General features: G+C 48.7%; 1 protein-coding gene across 2 annotated transcripts; it reads right to left on the reverse strand.

Annotated features, from left to right (window-relative positions):
- Positions 1 to 6,619: 6,619 nt before the first annotated feature.
- Tcl1a (TCL1 family AKT coactivator A) lies at positions 6,620 to 13,916 on the reverse strand. 2 transcript variants are annotated; one of them, XM_063241081.1, is made up of 4 exons: positions 13,725 to 13,915; positions 11,084 to 11,257; positions 10,654 to 10,732; positions 6,620 to 8,895 (listed from the first exon to the last, which is right to left on the reverse strand). In XM_063241081.1, the coding sequence occupies exons 1-3, from the start codon at positions 13,851 to 13,853 to the stop codon at positions 10,658 to 10,660; spliced, it is 378 nt and encodes a 125-aa protein (XP_063097151.1). In that variant the 5' UTR covers positions 13,854 to 13,915; the 3' UTR covers positions 6,620 to 8,895; positions 10,654 to 10,657. The 2 variants fall into 2 exon arrangements, with proteins under 2 accessions (XP_063097151.1, XP_063097152.1); XM_063241082.1 differs by lacking the exon at positions 6,620 to 8,895 and adding an exon at positions 9,021 to 10,306 and having other exon boundaries at positions 13,725 to 13,916.
- Between the last annotated feature and the right edge of the window lie 1,182 nt (positions 13,917 to 15,098).

Here is a 15,098-nt window from a genome sequence, read left to right on the forward strand (position 1 = left end):
ATAAAAACACCGAGGAGAATGTGAGTAGGCATTGGCCAAAGACTCCTTTCCCCAGGCAGGGTGTAAATGTTCCCACCCCGTTCCTTGTCCCCTAGCTGGGAGTCTGTGTCCCAGACACGCCTCTGCACACCGGAGCCCTGGTGCCCCTTCTGTGGGGTTTGCCAGGAAAAATGCCCAAATTCGGTGGAATCCAATTTGCCTTCTTCTCTAGACCTGACAGAAAACAAATCATAAAAACAAACAATCACCCGGTACCCATAAAAAGGAAAAAGACAAAACAAATAATCATAAAAACAATCATACAAAACAGACAAAACAATCAAAAAAAAAGAGGCCGCTGATTTCACTCTGAATTCCTGATTGCAAATCTCAGAAGGCCAAGGACGGGCTTGGCAGTTCTCCTCAGATCTCTGGAAAGTCTGCTCTCACCAGGTACAAGATGGGGATTTCCGTTCCCCGTTTTCAAATTCACACTGCTCTCTTCTCCCACTGTGCACAAGACCGGAAGGCCTTCGGGAGAACTGAGTCTACACCAAAACCTCGTGGTTGTGTGATGCGTCTCCTTCCTCCAGGAAGGCTGAGTCCCCTTCTCTGTAGCACATCATGGCACCAACAGTGGTGGCAATGATCCGGTGATATTTGCACAGCACTGTTCGGGTCAGGCGATGGCCTGAGCCTTGGGTGAGCACTTAGAGGTCGTCAAGTCTCTGGAGGAGGGTACTTCCACACTGAACATTTGCTGGGCCTGCTATAACAGAACGTCACCAACTGAGCAGACCTGAGACTATAGTGACCCATAAAGCTAAAAATGCTATCTGGTCTTTCATGGAAAATTTTTGCCAGCTTCTAACCTAGACCTCTGTTATGGATTAAAAACGGGTGGTCAACTTAACATCATCTGAATTAAATCAGCATGGTGCTGAATGTAGATGCTCTACCTGCGGGAAGTTGCCAGCAAAAATAGAGACGTGGAGGATAAGCAACGCACTGAGGCACTGTGAGTTCTCCTATCTGTTGCTGTTTGAGCCGTTGGTTCTCCTGGAGGAGCTCTGGTCCTCACACTGAGCATTGCTTCCTGGCCTTGGAGAGGAAGACATGTGCCGCTTGGTCCCCAGGATGAACTCGTCACACTGCTTCCTGGCATGTACTTGTCATCAGAAGAGCTCAGGGCCTCCGTGTCGCTGAGGATGGCTGTGGTGCCTTTCAGGACAGCCCTAGTCTTGTTGTGAGTGTGACTTCTCGGCTCCAGCGTAGAACCCTCATCCCACCAGCACAGCTCCTTCACCCCACTGGCATGGACTTTCTGGCTTCCACCGCTGACCTTTGGACCTTCCCAGCACGGATCCATAAAAGAGACTGGTGTGAGACCTTCCTGTGGGCTCTAGACCTCCAGTTGGACTCATGGGAGGCACTGTCATGAGCTCTGGGTCTTCATCTGGACTCATGTGGAACATTGCTGTGGGATTCAAGCCCTTGGCTGAATATTCTATGTCTTTAGTGTTGTGACAGATTTCCTGCACTTTCTTGTGTTAACTCTGGGTCACCACCATAAAATAATTATTATAAATTCCATGTCCTGATTCTAATTGTTCTCTGCACAACCCCTGACTACAACAACCTCTTGGTTTAATTGGTTTCTCTGCATCCATTCGTGCTCCCTCTAATTCAGTTTTCATGCCCAGCTGGAGATGAGCCACATCATAGACTTCCTGGCTTCCCCAGGCTCTCAGCATAAGCTCCTGTCCTGAGCAGCAAGGCCCTGCCTTTGTCACCTCAGTTTACCCTCTAGGAAGGTGAGGCTCATCTGCCAGGTGCAAAGCCACCTTCAGGGCTCAAATGGCCATCACAACGGTGCCATCACACCCCGCCTCAGCCTGCGTGTTGCCTTCTGGGATCTTTAGAATCAGCCAACCTTGAATTCTAAAAGTAGAACGAGAGGGTGGCTGGGTGAGAGAGAGAAGGCCTTGGAAAGCAGAGAGGCGACAAGAGGTAGCTTGTTTGTTTCAAGGTTACTTGATGTCCTCATTAAGCTTATTTGGGCATTTGGCTTTGACCTCTCTTTCCTGGTTACTCAGATAGTCAAATAAACAACACAGTTGCAATCCAGGACGTAAATACAAGCCTGAGTGACTCCATTTTGGTTTGGTCTAGGGGAGCTCCAGGCTGGAGCTAAGTCCTAAACAATAAACTCCAGTAGATGCTGTTTCACCCTTCTAAGGCTCAGAGGAAATAACCTACCTTAGTCACATAAGTAATACAATGTAATTATTTTTTAGCACAGCAAGAAAGTGACATTGGTGCAGATCAGGAAGGTGCAGACCAGAGCGGAAGTGGTTCAGCCCAGAAGCTGGAGCCAAGATCCCACCCTCCTGGCCTCAGCCTCCTGTTGCCAGGCACTGGGCAAATCACTTGGAGTCTTCTAGAACAGAAGGCGCTGTGCACTTTTTCAGAAACACTGACAACTGCGGTTAATGAAATTCAGGATGCAGTATTTACAAATCTGTCTTTAGGGCAGGATCCTCGAGAGGTGTAAAGGGAAAATGTGCATTTCACAAGTTCATGGTTTTCCTTATGTATTCAAAGGCATTTGCCTCAGTTAGCTGAAGGCCGACCATGTACTTTTACCTCAGGCTTAGATTTTCCTGGGGTCTTGCGGGCAGCACCTGGATGAATCATTCCTGTTAGGTAGCTTGTCACCCTGTTAAAAGTCTCCTAGGAAAGCAGAAAGGTTGAATACAGGCAGTTGTAACTTGGAGCAAAAATCAGCCTAATTATTTGTGATTGTCTGTCGTGTTTGTTAAGGGAACTCCTCCAATGAGCCCACTGTTTGATTTTTTTTTTTTAATCAAGTTGTATGGCTCTGTGTAACTGCAGACCAGCTGCTGTTCTTTCCTTCCTGTGTAAATTATTCCAATAAATAAAAAATCAGGCATGCCTTTGGTGTGTCTTTTTTCCTGTGGTTCTCTCTTACAAAGTAAAATAATCTTAGCAAAGGTTTTGAACTTTCCCCCTTAAGAACACTGTTAATGATGCTTCCTACTAAAATGGAAAATACCATAAAGGAAGATATTAAAGTTTACTGAAATGTGTTAGGCACCAGGCAGTTTCCATCTGTTAGCTGATTTAATATTCAAAGCCCTATGATGAGAAAGGTTTCAACGCAGCTATTTTATTACAGGTGAGGAAACTGAGGCTCCGAGAAGACAAACACTTTTCCCGAGGGTGGGAATGAAGGGTCAGGATGGGATTCCATCCAAGAGTGGCTTGTTTTTTGGTCTGTGCAATATTACCGCACAGTGACAGGACAGGGGCTGCACCAGGGCCAGTCTGAATCCAGGTCCCCCCTGCCTAGCTCTGGGACCAAGCAGGTGCTGCCCTCCCTAAGTGCTTTTTATCTGTGTGTACAAGAGGCATTGTTACAATAAAACCTCCCCCGGGGAAGGGTGGAAGGCCTCTTCCTGAGCCAAGCAATTTGCTCTCATTTCTGGGTCAGGCTTAGTTTCCTGTCTCAGACTTCTGCCCACTCCTAGAGCACCCCCCCCCGGGGGGGGGGCTTTCCTTAGCAGACCTGAAGCCTACTGTCTTTCCAGGGAGTCCCAGGAGAGCTCCAGTTCATACAAATTCTCTCCCCCTTTCCCCTTAAAGAGTACTCAAAGTTCCCACCTGGCTGCCCACAGGACAGATCAGGTTTCTAACAAACCACATCCCTGTGGCCTTGTGTTAAGAAAAGGTAGCCCCAGGTTAGATGGCCAACTCGCTCTGCATAATGGAGTGAGCTTGTGGTGTCCAGGACTGAGGGGGGAGGAGGGGATCTTCCAGGGAGAGGGGAGCCCAGAAACACAGGACAACACCTCCAGCGGGCAGGGGTAGGGTGTGCGGTAAGGAGCGTCACGGGGCTTTTTCAAAACAATGTCTGAGCGCCTACTCTAAGCTGTAGTCTGATTGTGAACCCATAAACCTGCCCAAACACCCCAGTGACCTCCTACCGTACCCCTGGTCTGTCAACTGCAGCCTCCCGAAGGAGGAAGCAGAGTGTACCTCTGGATGAGGTGGGGTGCAGTGGGGGGGGATGCGCTGGAGAACAGAATACAGGCCAAGGAAACAAAAACAGCATCATCCATGATGCAAACTAGCTAAATCCTCAGCCAGTCTAGGGTTCTTGTACGAGATGTGCTGTATGCGTGCTGTGTGCCCCTTCTAAAATGAGGATTTACTGTGCTACAATTCTCAGGAGTCAGGGACCAGTGGTAATAATACACTCAGGTACCCAGCTCCACAGTCCAGTCAGTTGGGTGGTCAGTGGGTATGGCATATCGGTACCCTCGGCCAGTGGGTTGACGAGGCCAGGTCAGAGCAGCAGTAGCCAAGTTCCCTGGATTCGGGCCTTCTGGGGCCTGATCATTGGCATCTTGGCTAACGAACCTGCTGCATAAGTTCTGTGGCACTGGACAAGTGTCCAGGTTGTTTCTAAGTCTGATATGCAACAGTAAAATCTTTAGGACAGCATTTTCTTGAAAAATTTCTCACTTAAATCTATACACTGTGTTTGCCATGGGAGGTTCACTTACTGACAATAAGTTCACTGGACTGGTTAAGGGTCATTCCTTGGGTACCTGTATTAGTTTTGGGGCCTAATATCCACAATTTAAAGGAAGAGAGGGTGAATTTGGTTCACAGTCTCAGGAGATTCAGTTCATGGTTGGCAGGAACATCATGGTGGATGGGTGTGCAGAGCAAAGCTGTTTGGCTGGCGGCGGGTGGCTCAGAAGCACGGGGAACAGTGTCAGAGGGGAAGGGGAAGGGGGAAGGCCAGGCACACCCCGAAGTGTGCTGCACCAGTCTCCTAGGAGGGTCCCAAACCAACTCCTCAGGCTGACACTCGGTGCCCTCACCACACAGCACCCGAAGAGAGAGGTGTCTCCTGCAGGGGGCAAGGAGAGTTGTTTTGTAAGCAAATACGATTATGATAGCAAAGTAATTGTGAAACACACAAAATTTGGGGCCAAATAGCGACATTGGCCTTTTTGCCAACTTTCCCAAACTCCCTCAGGAAATCTAGCAGTTACTAGAATACCAAAGAAAAGTTACAAGGTAGAAAAAGGGAAATAACCCAATAAAGACCAAAAGCATTTTTCAAAAGTACCAGATATAGGAGACAGGCAAAGAAGATTCGACGGGTACATAATAGAATTCTCTGTCCCCTAAAAGGAATACAAGAGAAGAGGTGCGGAAATGATAAACTCTAAAAACAAAACAGGACTTGAGCCCGAGTGTGTGAAGGAACAAGGACCAAGAACAGTCAACTTAAAGGCGGAGGCTATTAAAACTGACGATCTAAAACAGAAATCTCTTCAGCATATGCAAAAATGATCAAGCAATTTACATGGGATTAAATCTTTACAGGAGACTTGTAAACTAAAACACAGCAGAGAATACCGAGGAACACAGACTAGGTACCCAAGGAAAAAAATGTGAGCCAAGATCTTTAAAGTTCAGCTAAAGTGGTCTTCAAATACCAAGGTCACAAACTAAGGTAGAAATGACAGAAATCAAGGAATCTTGTTCACATGTCTCAACCAATTCCTTAAGTTGGAATTCCTTAATTCCAACCAGACCATTGAGAAATATTTGGGAAGCTTTTCATTAGGACCAAGTAAATATAGGAAACAGTGTGTACAGGTTGGGTTATTACTTACCTGAAATGCTTTCAGACCAGAAGCGTTTTAGACTTCGGAGTTTTTAAATTTTGGAATATTTACATATTAAAGATACAGTTGAGGTAACAGGCTGAGACCCAAGTCTATAAATGGAAATTCATATGCATCTTTTTTTTTTGATCCCAAGTGCTGAACTTAGGCGGGTGCTGTGCTGCTGAGCTGTATCCCTGGCTCTCATAGGCATCTTATACATGAAACCTGAAGGTAATGTCACATAGATTCAATGCTTTTGTGCATAAAGGAAAACGGTACACACAGAACCATTCATGTATGACCGCCCAAGTAAGTCACACACAGGATTTTCCACCTGTGCTATCACCCCAGTGCTCTAAGCACTTCAGATTTTGGGCTAGGGATGTCCAACCTCTATTTGTTATATTCTCTGATAATGAAGATACAATTTGGCTATCGAAATTGGGGAAAGGGAGAGAACAGTCAGAGGCCTGATGGTTTCCCTTAAAGGCCATCACTTTTGATGGTTTGTCGGGGGAGGTGTTCCTAATTCCAGTATCATTCAGAGAAGAGAACCAGGATATGTGCAGCTTCTGCGAGGCGGCTGACAGGCACAGGTGGTTATTTACACTTAATTAACATACATAAACATCAAAGCCCGTTTCTCAATCACATGAGCCCCATTGCCAGTCCTACACGGCTACACAGCTTGGGGTTACCACACAGGGTAACACAGCCTGGAATATGTCCACCAAGACATAAAGGCCTTTGGACAGTGCTATGACTGTCGGAAGGGTTTGTAAAAATCGAGCAAAGACATTACCCTGAGACGTTAGTGTAACTGTAACCATGCAGCAAACACAATGCCAAGGGAAAAAAAGAATTTAGAAAACAGACAGCATAGCCGAACATCATATAGAAAAACAATACTAATACCAAGGTATTAAAAATGACTTTAATTGACCAATTCAGAATATGCAGCAAATCCCACAAACATACATGTACATTGTCCCAACCTCTCTCTGTGAACATATGAAGCGTTTCTAAAACATACCTAAAACAAAGAAATTCGGATGCTGGGCAAAAACACCGCAGGCAAATACTGTGTAACAGGAGCAAACAGTTCACCATCTTTACAGAGGACACAGCAGAAATCTCATTAGGAAACACTCAAAGGCAAAGACTCAAAGGCTGCAATTCACAAGGTGTGACAATCAATATTTATTTTTTTTTAAAATTTTATTTAAAAGGAAAAAGAGAAAAAACAAAACAAAACAAAGCAGTGTAAGGGTACAAGTAATACAGAACTACAAAAAACAAAACAAAACAAAACAGTAAGAAATCACCGGTTAATAGATTACATATTATCATCTTAGAGATAGTTGCTCAAATCACAGTATCAAAGCATACAAAGTGGACACTCAAACAGTGAGACTGCAAACAGTTGTGTTCAATGATCCAACCAAAAACATTAATATGGTCAGCTATTTTAACACCCCTAAACACTCTTGCTGTTGTATCATTTAGAACTTTTTTTTCCACCTCTCTTTTTTACAACAAAATTTACACATTTTGGGTTTTATTATTCCTTAGTTCTTATTACTTTTTTGGGGGGAGGGAGAGAATAAAGTCAAATATGGCAAAACAAAGCTGTCAGTCAAACCAAGGATAGACATAGCACATGATGTAAAACAGAGTACAAGGTTATCAACAATGTCTCTTATTTCCTTAAAAAGAATTGTCTATCTCATTAGATATTATAAAGTTGAACAAAACAGTAGAGAACAAGACCAACAAAACTTAAGCATTGTAAACATTACAGGACTTCCAAAGGAGACAATAGTCAAACCAGAATGGGCATCTTAGTGAATCTTATTGCCTTCAAAGTAGTTGCCTATACCCTCAAACTTCCCATCATACAGAATGGAACAGAGTCTAATCAGTCAAAGCAAGATAGTGGGAGTATTACAGGACTTCAAAACAAGTTAATAGGAAATCAAGAAAGTTAGACAATCAATATTTATACAGCCAATACTACAACAACTTTATGAAGCCTAACATACCACAGATTAAAAGAAGATGGAACTGCACCACTCATAGGAAGTATTTATGTAATTTTCCAGGCTAAGATAAAGCAAATGGGCGAAATTAATGACTAAGAACACAGAAAGGCCACGCACATGGACAGCCCCAGCAACCCCATCTCTGCACCCAGCGAGGGAAACGCCTTCTTTACAAACGCGCATGAAACGTTCACCCAAGCTGAGCCAGGGAGGCCACATAAAAGATGTGAATTAAAAAGAGAACATCCTGACTTTTGGGTAATAAAACTATCAATTAATAACAAAGTTTACAAAACCAAAAGGCCCTCTACCTGAAGTCTTTTTTGGAGGGTTGCTAGAGATTGAACCCAGGCCCTGTGCTTCCTGATTATATACTGTACCACTGAGCTACATCATCTATCTGAAAAACTTTTAGTATCTTCCTTAACTCAGCGCAGTGATACAAGCCTGTAAAATCCCAGTTACCAGGGAGGCTGAGGCAGGAGGACTGTGAATCACTGAAGCTAGTCTGGGAAGCACAGCGAGTCCTCATCAGAAAAGGAAGGACTCCCTGAACTTGGGTCCAGGGCAGTGGTGGCGAACCCACGGCACGTGTGCTGCAGTGGGCTGCTTGTGGCATTGAAAGTTCTAGAAGGCTTGCCAGTACTGGTCTGGGGCAAACCTCATAAGCCTAGAGGAAATAAGAAAAATGCAGACCTTTTTTGGAAATAACAGTAATGAAAAATATGATCACATGTACAAAGCAGACGGAGATCCGTAAGATGGACAGACGGGGAAGAGAGGCCAGGAAAGGGGAGGGAGGAAGGAATCCAGGTGCATTGCGCACAAGGGCCAATCCCACAGAGATGGGCAATGTTATGAATGTTACGAATACGTGCCAATAAGAAAAGAAAGTCTGTGACACCGACTGCTGTACTGCGCCTGCCTGCCTGCCTCAGGTCTCCTCGCTCTACTTAGGTCTGAGATTCTGCTGGGTTCTCCGCCTGCTTCTTTGCTACTGTATCAGAGTCCCAGCACACTTCCTGTGCTGAGCCAGGATTTGGTAAACAGAATGTTGCAACTGATATTGCTCTTCCAGCCAGGGTCTTGATAATTACAAGGTTTCCAATGTTCCTGCTTGCCACTGTCAGGCTGTCCCCAAGAGGCATCTGTGCAGTCGGTTCCTGTGGACCGCAGTATGAAAGGCAGGGTTAGGGAACAGGACACACCGCCCTGACACGCTCCTCAGAGAACCCCAGCTGTTTCTCTTGTGTAGTTTCCATAAGCAACTTTCTATCCACCCAGCCCCGCCCCTTCCGCCCTCCAGGTGGCTCCCTCATGTCGCCCTCTCCCATGTTGCTGCCAGGAAGTTGTGGACTGAGGTCCCACAGGAGCGGGACCCAGGGCTCTACTGGCTCCCGCTGGTCCTGCTGAGGTGCTGTTTGAAGGTGCAGGAGGATTGGCGGGGTTGGGAGGGGACAAGGTGGGCTGTCCTGTGCCCTGCATGTGTCATGGAAGTAGGGAGGTGTCTGGCCAGGGCCCGGGTGGCGGGGACAATGTCAGACAGGAGGAGCTACTAGGACCAACTGCAACACTTTCCCAGGCAAGTGCAGGCTCTGGGCCCAGGCAGGGAGCGGCGGGCAGAGCCACTGGGCCGAGGGTTCACAGAGGCAGGGGTGACAGAGTGGGACCAGACACGGGCACAATTCCAGGAGCCACCAACAAAGCACTGTTCTGAGCTCACTTATGTTAATGGTTTCACGTCATGCTTCCAGGAGCACTGGGGTTCTGAGAGCTGGATTATCAAGAGAAAAAGCCTTCAGTGCCATTTCCAAAGTATCAGAAATGCACGAAGTCCCCAGCACTGTTTGCCATGCAGTGCCCGGATGCAGTGACGGGGGACTGCTTGTTCTCCTCTCTCACCACCAGGATGTGGGTCAAAGACAGAAGCGGATTCGGCACAGGTTATACGAACCATCATGCATTGAATTGGCCAACAATACAAAGTGTTCACACCATGTCCAACCTCACGAGGCCTGTGTGCGCAGAGGTACCTGTCAAACAGGGGAACCTGACCCCTCTCCCTAAGATGGGTAAACCGAAGGCCACCCACGCTAGTTCCTTGCCTGGCCTCTCAACACTGCCAGGTGCCGTGGGCCTGGGCCCGCGGGGTGAATGAGGCTCTGTGGCCACGTGCGCACAGGCCTAGCGCCTGAAGAGGCAGCCGATCCGGCAGATGCATGGAGCTGAGGGCACAGATTGGAATGAGCACGGGACGCTAGAAGGGAGAGAGAAACTGGAAGTCCTGTGCCAGCTGGGAAAACCAGAGGCACAGGTGCGGCTGGGCACTGGAGAAAATGACAGGGATCAGGTCTCCTTGTTGGTGCCACCTGCCAGGGCAGCAATGGGGCAGAGGGCTTAGAGAGCCTATAGGGCTCTGGGCAGGTCCAGCAGCCTGGGTAGGGCATGTCCTCTGGCCAGGTATCTCCTCCCTGCACAGTGACAGTAACCCCCACACAAGACAAGTCAACAAGGTGAACACCGCACAGACATCCTGCTGCAGGCCTAGGGTGAGCAGAGTCAGAAATGTAAGACCTGGGAAGGGGCAAGACAGGACAGTGTCAGGGGCAGAGGGAAGGGCAGCATGGGGGCTTGCTGGGGCCAGCAGGGGAGCTGGGGGTGTCAGTGCTGCCTCCCAGGGGCTGCGCCTCACTGTGCCCCAATTGGAGCCAGCTAACACAACGACTGACCACTGTCAACCAAGGTGCCAGCTGTGACCCGAGGCACTGCACCCAGAAGGCTCTGCTCTGCTGAAGGTCACAGGGTGGCCCCCGCGAAGCCTGTTCAACTGGGGACCCTCTGGGGCAGCAGCACGGGAGGGGTGCTCCTTTCTCCCTCAAGGCTGCTCAGACTTGATTCCTGGATGGGCCCTGGTTGCTCACCACGTCAAGGACACTGCTGGTTTGGCAGCTTCTCCTGGTTCGGCAATTTCTCTAGGAGGATGTCCTCTGTGCCGCAGAACTGAGGGCAGGAGGGGAGAGAGGCGGTGATCAGACCAGAGTGGCACAATCCCTACCCTGCCCTAGTCTGGGCACTCACTGACAGGACGTGGGTGGGGTGCTGCATGCCTTCAGCCGGTCCCTGCCATCAGCAAGAGCTTCCTACATACCAAGGGCTTCTGGTGGGGCCCTCGGGGATGGCCAGGCCCTCAGTGCTAACTCCTGTCTGGTCCGGCCCTTTAGGAACTTGCAGTTGTGAGTCTGTCCACTATTTCAGCATTTGGTGCCGGGGTGAAGGAAAATGGGGCACAGAGTGGACAGGGGCAAGGCCACCCTAGACCGCATGCCTGTCCCGGGGGAGCCCCGTGCTTGCCTCAATGTGATACACTACACGCCAGAAGGAGGAGTCGTTGGCTCGGTATATTCTTTGCGGGAGGTAGTGCTGCCACATCAGAGGCAGAGGGCATGGGCGGAGCTGGTTGGGGGTCTGGGGGTCCCCCATCTGGACTGTTTGCTGCCGCAGGAGCACCTGCAGGTTATTCTCCGTCTGCAGAGAAAAGACAGGGGAACATGTTTAGGTCGCACTGAGGAGGCTTCTCCAGGCCTATCGACTGACCCAGGTCCCTCCCGCTGCCCTACAACCCTAGCCTGAACTGACAGACACCAGGGCGAGATGCAGGGGATCCCTGTGCCCACTGATGTCAGGGACCCTGGCTGGGCCAGCATGAAGCTACACACCCAGACAGGGTCACCAAGGGCACACTTGTTCCTGCCAAGCGTCCGGGGTGGGTATGGGCCACATGGCCCTTGGCTTAGGGGGACCAGTTCAACTGGCATGTGGCTTTTTTATTTCCTCCTTTAGGTAAGATATCCCTGGATCCCAGGTTCTGGTGACACACTTCACCCTCCCTATCCCCTGCTATTGTTTATCTCCTGTACTATAGCAGCTACCTGCTTGCTTGTCTCGAGTCCCACAGCTAGGTTTCTGCAAAGCAGCCGAGCTGAGCAGCTGAAAACCACAGCTCCTCCATGCTGCCCACATGGGCAGTGCGATTCTGCACCTTTAACTATGGCCTGCAGATATCCAAAAGGCCCAAGCAGCAGGCCACACCTCCCTCCACTTTGTTCCAGCCACACTCCTGACCTGGGCACTGGTGGGACCGGTCCCCAGTGCCACCCCGCCTGCCTGGAACCCCGGGCCCTCATCTACACAGCACCCAGCCCTCTCCTCAGGTGCACGTCCAGCAAAGACAAATGAGGCATGTGACTGACCCAACACAGTTTTATCAACACTGGAAATGAGCTGCATTTAAAAATTTAAGGAAAAAAAAATCCACAAAATCCAACTGTATGCTATCCACAAGAGATGCCCCAAACAAGGGCTCAGAAAGATTACACAGAAAAATAGCCAGTAGCACTCACGGCGGCCGCCCACACTTGATGCATTTCCAACACAATTTAACCACAGCTTTACTCCCCCAGCTGTGTCAGCTTCACATCAGATCCCTGCAAACCCTCACACCCACGTTCATTCAATGAGTCTAAAGGAGTCCTCGCTTTTACTAAGCCGGAAACAAGTACTAACATTTGTTTGCGGAATGTTTTTCTAAAGTGAAGAGTTTTGTGAAAATTCCTGCCAATGAAATTATACTTAAAGAAACCAAAAACAAAGATCATTCTGGATAGTGTAAGCGCCCTGAAAAAAAATCACTATTCTTAATGGGTTACAGTGTCTTCCAGAGCCTTTAACCAGTCGGAATTATTCATCTTTCTCTCATTAATTTAACTACACATTAGAAACACCGTTTCTTCCAATTATGAGATGCAAATCCAGCCCCAATTTTGCGAATGGGTTATTTTTCAGATGACACCCCATGAAAAACTGTCGGGATCATGGTGTTTTGGTGAGAAGATATTTCCCAGAGATTTTAAAGGAGATCTACCAAGAATTTTTAAAATTTCAACCAAAAAGGAGCAAACAAATTGATTTTTAAAAGTATAATGTGGGTATATTTAATGAAATAAAGTATATTGAAATATATTGAAATGGCAATAAAAACACAAGTTTAAGTGTTTCCTGAAATTACAAGCCTTGGACCACTGGGGCAGGGTAACTTTTGAAGCTTCAGGGTTTTGAGCAACCAAGCAGAGACAAACTCAACACTCAGTGTGTCTGCTTGCTATTATGTTTCATAGATATTCTACTAGTGTATATTTTAATTTTGCTTTTCCACCTCTCCTGGGTTTACTGCGGAGTTTGGAGTTTCACCACTTTTTGCTTCTACTGCTTTGAGTAAAGCCCAAGCGCTAACTGAAAATACACAGGTATTGCAGTCGCAGGGATTGAATCTGGGGTCCCACGCACCTTAGGAGAGTGTTCCGCCGCTGAACTACATCCCTACTTGCGTCCTTTTTCTCTTTAAATTTTGAGGCAAGCTTTCGCTAAATCCGCCCTGACAAGCCTCAGACTTGAGATCCTCCTGCCTCAGTCTACTGCGTAGCTGCACTCCAGCCATGTTTTGAGTTACCTATTTTTTTCTTTTTTGAGTTACATATATTTTTTTAAAGTAACAACTGAAGATCTATCCTGGTCCTCAGCAGCATGCACTTCACACCGGCTTTGCTCCGAGTGTGTTGCTGATTTGTTCCAGACCTAAAGGGAGGCATAAGCACCCTTGCGTTAAGCCTCCGTTCTCAGTCTAGTGGGGGCGCTTTGTAAACGTGAAGTTTCTGGGCCAGGTTAAGGACATTTTGGGGATGAGCCCACGCACCAGTCACCAAAAACTTTTCAGTAGGACCCGGAAGCCAGAAAGCCTCGGTCCACAGAAGCTCACGCCCTCCACGCCCTCCAGGGTCCCCAACTCTGGCGTGTACCCCTGGTCTACCCATCCTCCTTCCCGGCCTGGGGGCAACACAGCCAGCAGAGCCCGGCCCAGGCCCAGGGCGGCTGCGGAGGGTGCTGGGCGCCAGCACAGGGGGCGCCCCGTCTCCTACGGCCCCAGGGTGGGCTATACCTTGAGGATGACTGGCAGCCAGGTGCGCTGATGCTCATCCACGTACGTGGCCTTGTCCCATATCCACAGGCGGTTGGGGTCCTCGGTTACGTGCTTTACCTGCCTGTTGGAGACCATAGCCTGGGCCATGGCGCCTGGGCAGTGCAGGACAGAAAGTGCAGCCTCGAAAGGCCGCTCGCTGGGCCCAGGGATGCTCCGCAGCAGCTTTATAGCCGAGGACACGCGGGCGCCCCCTGGCGTCGGGGCGAGAGGAGGGCGGAGTGCCAGGATGGTGGGCGGGGCGCATAAGGCAAGTGGGTGGGGAAAGGGGCGGGGCGCGTCGTGAGTGGGCGGGGCCGCACGGGTAGAGCTGCTCCCTGGAAACCTGGTTGCACCCAGGATGGAACACACCTTAAGGCCCAAGGTCTCAACCAGTCTTTCCTTGTTTGTAGTCACAGCTGCCTGCTGGAGAGCTGCTCAGTCTCTGCCCTTTCCTCTTGGAGAAGTTGCGGCTCTCTGCCCTTCTTGGGGCAGTTCAAGCCTCCATGGTGGGTAGCTGTTCAGTCCACACCCTGAACCCAGGCCTCCACGTGGACACCAGGCCGTCCAGAGCCAGGCCGATTCTCGTTCAGGGATCAGAAGAGACCCGCGGAAGTCCGAGCCAGGTCTGTGGTTTCCCAGTTCCGGAATCACCTTCAGCCTGGGGATTTTGGGGTGTCAGAGTCAAGTTTTCTTGGGAGAGTGACTCTTACAGCCTCCCCCGCTCTCCCACGCGCAGGACATTGCATTTTCCATGATTTTGATGATATTGTGGTCATCTAATAGCCATTGCAAAACATGGTGTGGAAGGAACATGGGTTTTCCCTTTGTTCTTTGAATTCTTTGAATTAGTGACCGCATCGTTGGAGGTGAATATGTAAAAAGAAACCCCTCCAGCCCAACATCAATGGGTTTGAAAAATCCCTAGGTTCCATGATCAAACCCATCTCTCTGTAAATTACAATAAAGAAAGCAATTGCTTTATATTTTGCTGTAACACATGCCCATTAAGACAATTAAGAAAAGGAAGTGTCATAAAAAAGGAGAAAAAAAAAACCAAAAACCAACAGCTCCAGGCTTCTTGTTCCAACAGCACTGTTGGAAGCAGTCAGATGCCTATCTAGCTATTCTTGGATGAGGGATAAGAAGACAATCTGCGATCTCTGAAAGGTCACTCTGAAAGGACAACGTCCTGCTTCACCTGACCAGTGGGCTGCTTCTCTGCACAACCAGCTGAGGTGGAAGTGGCCTCCTGTCAAAGGGGTGTGGTTGGGTGAACTAGGAAGGCCAAGTGCACCTCTCTTCCAGGGAGGCCCATAGTGGTGCTGTTGTTTAATATTCAGATTTGCAGCTCGC

The sequence above is a fragment of the Cavia porcellus genome, unplaced genomic scaffold (genome assembly GCF_034190915.1).
Source record: "Cavia porcellus strain 051 isolate PalLab524CR breed Dunkin Hartley unplaced genomic scaffold, mCavPor4.1 scaffold_31, whole genome shotgun sequence".
NCBI classification, from domain to species: domain Eukaryota; kingdom Metazoa; phylum Chordata; class Mammalia; order Rodentia; family Caviidae; genus Cavia; species Cavia porcellus.

Coding starts and splice junctions, on each gene's coding strand:
- Tcl1a (XM_063241081.1), bottom strand. CDS start 13,853: ATGGCCCAGGCTATGGTCTCCAACAGGCAGGTAAAGCACGTAACCGAG. Junction 11,258..13,724: donor GGCTGCCAGTCATCCTCAAG/GTATAGCCCACC, acceptor TTTTCTCTGCAG/ACGGAGAATAACCTGCAGGT. Junction 10,733..11,083: donor GTGTAGTGTATCACATTGAG/GCAAGCACGGGG, acceptor TCCTGCCCTCAG/TTCTGCGGCACAGAGGACAT.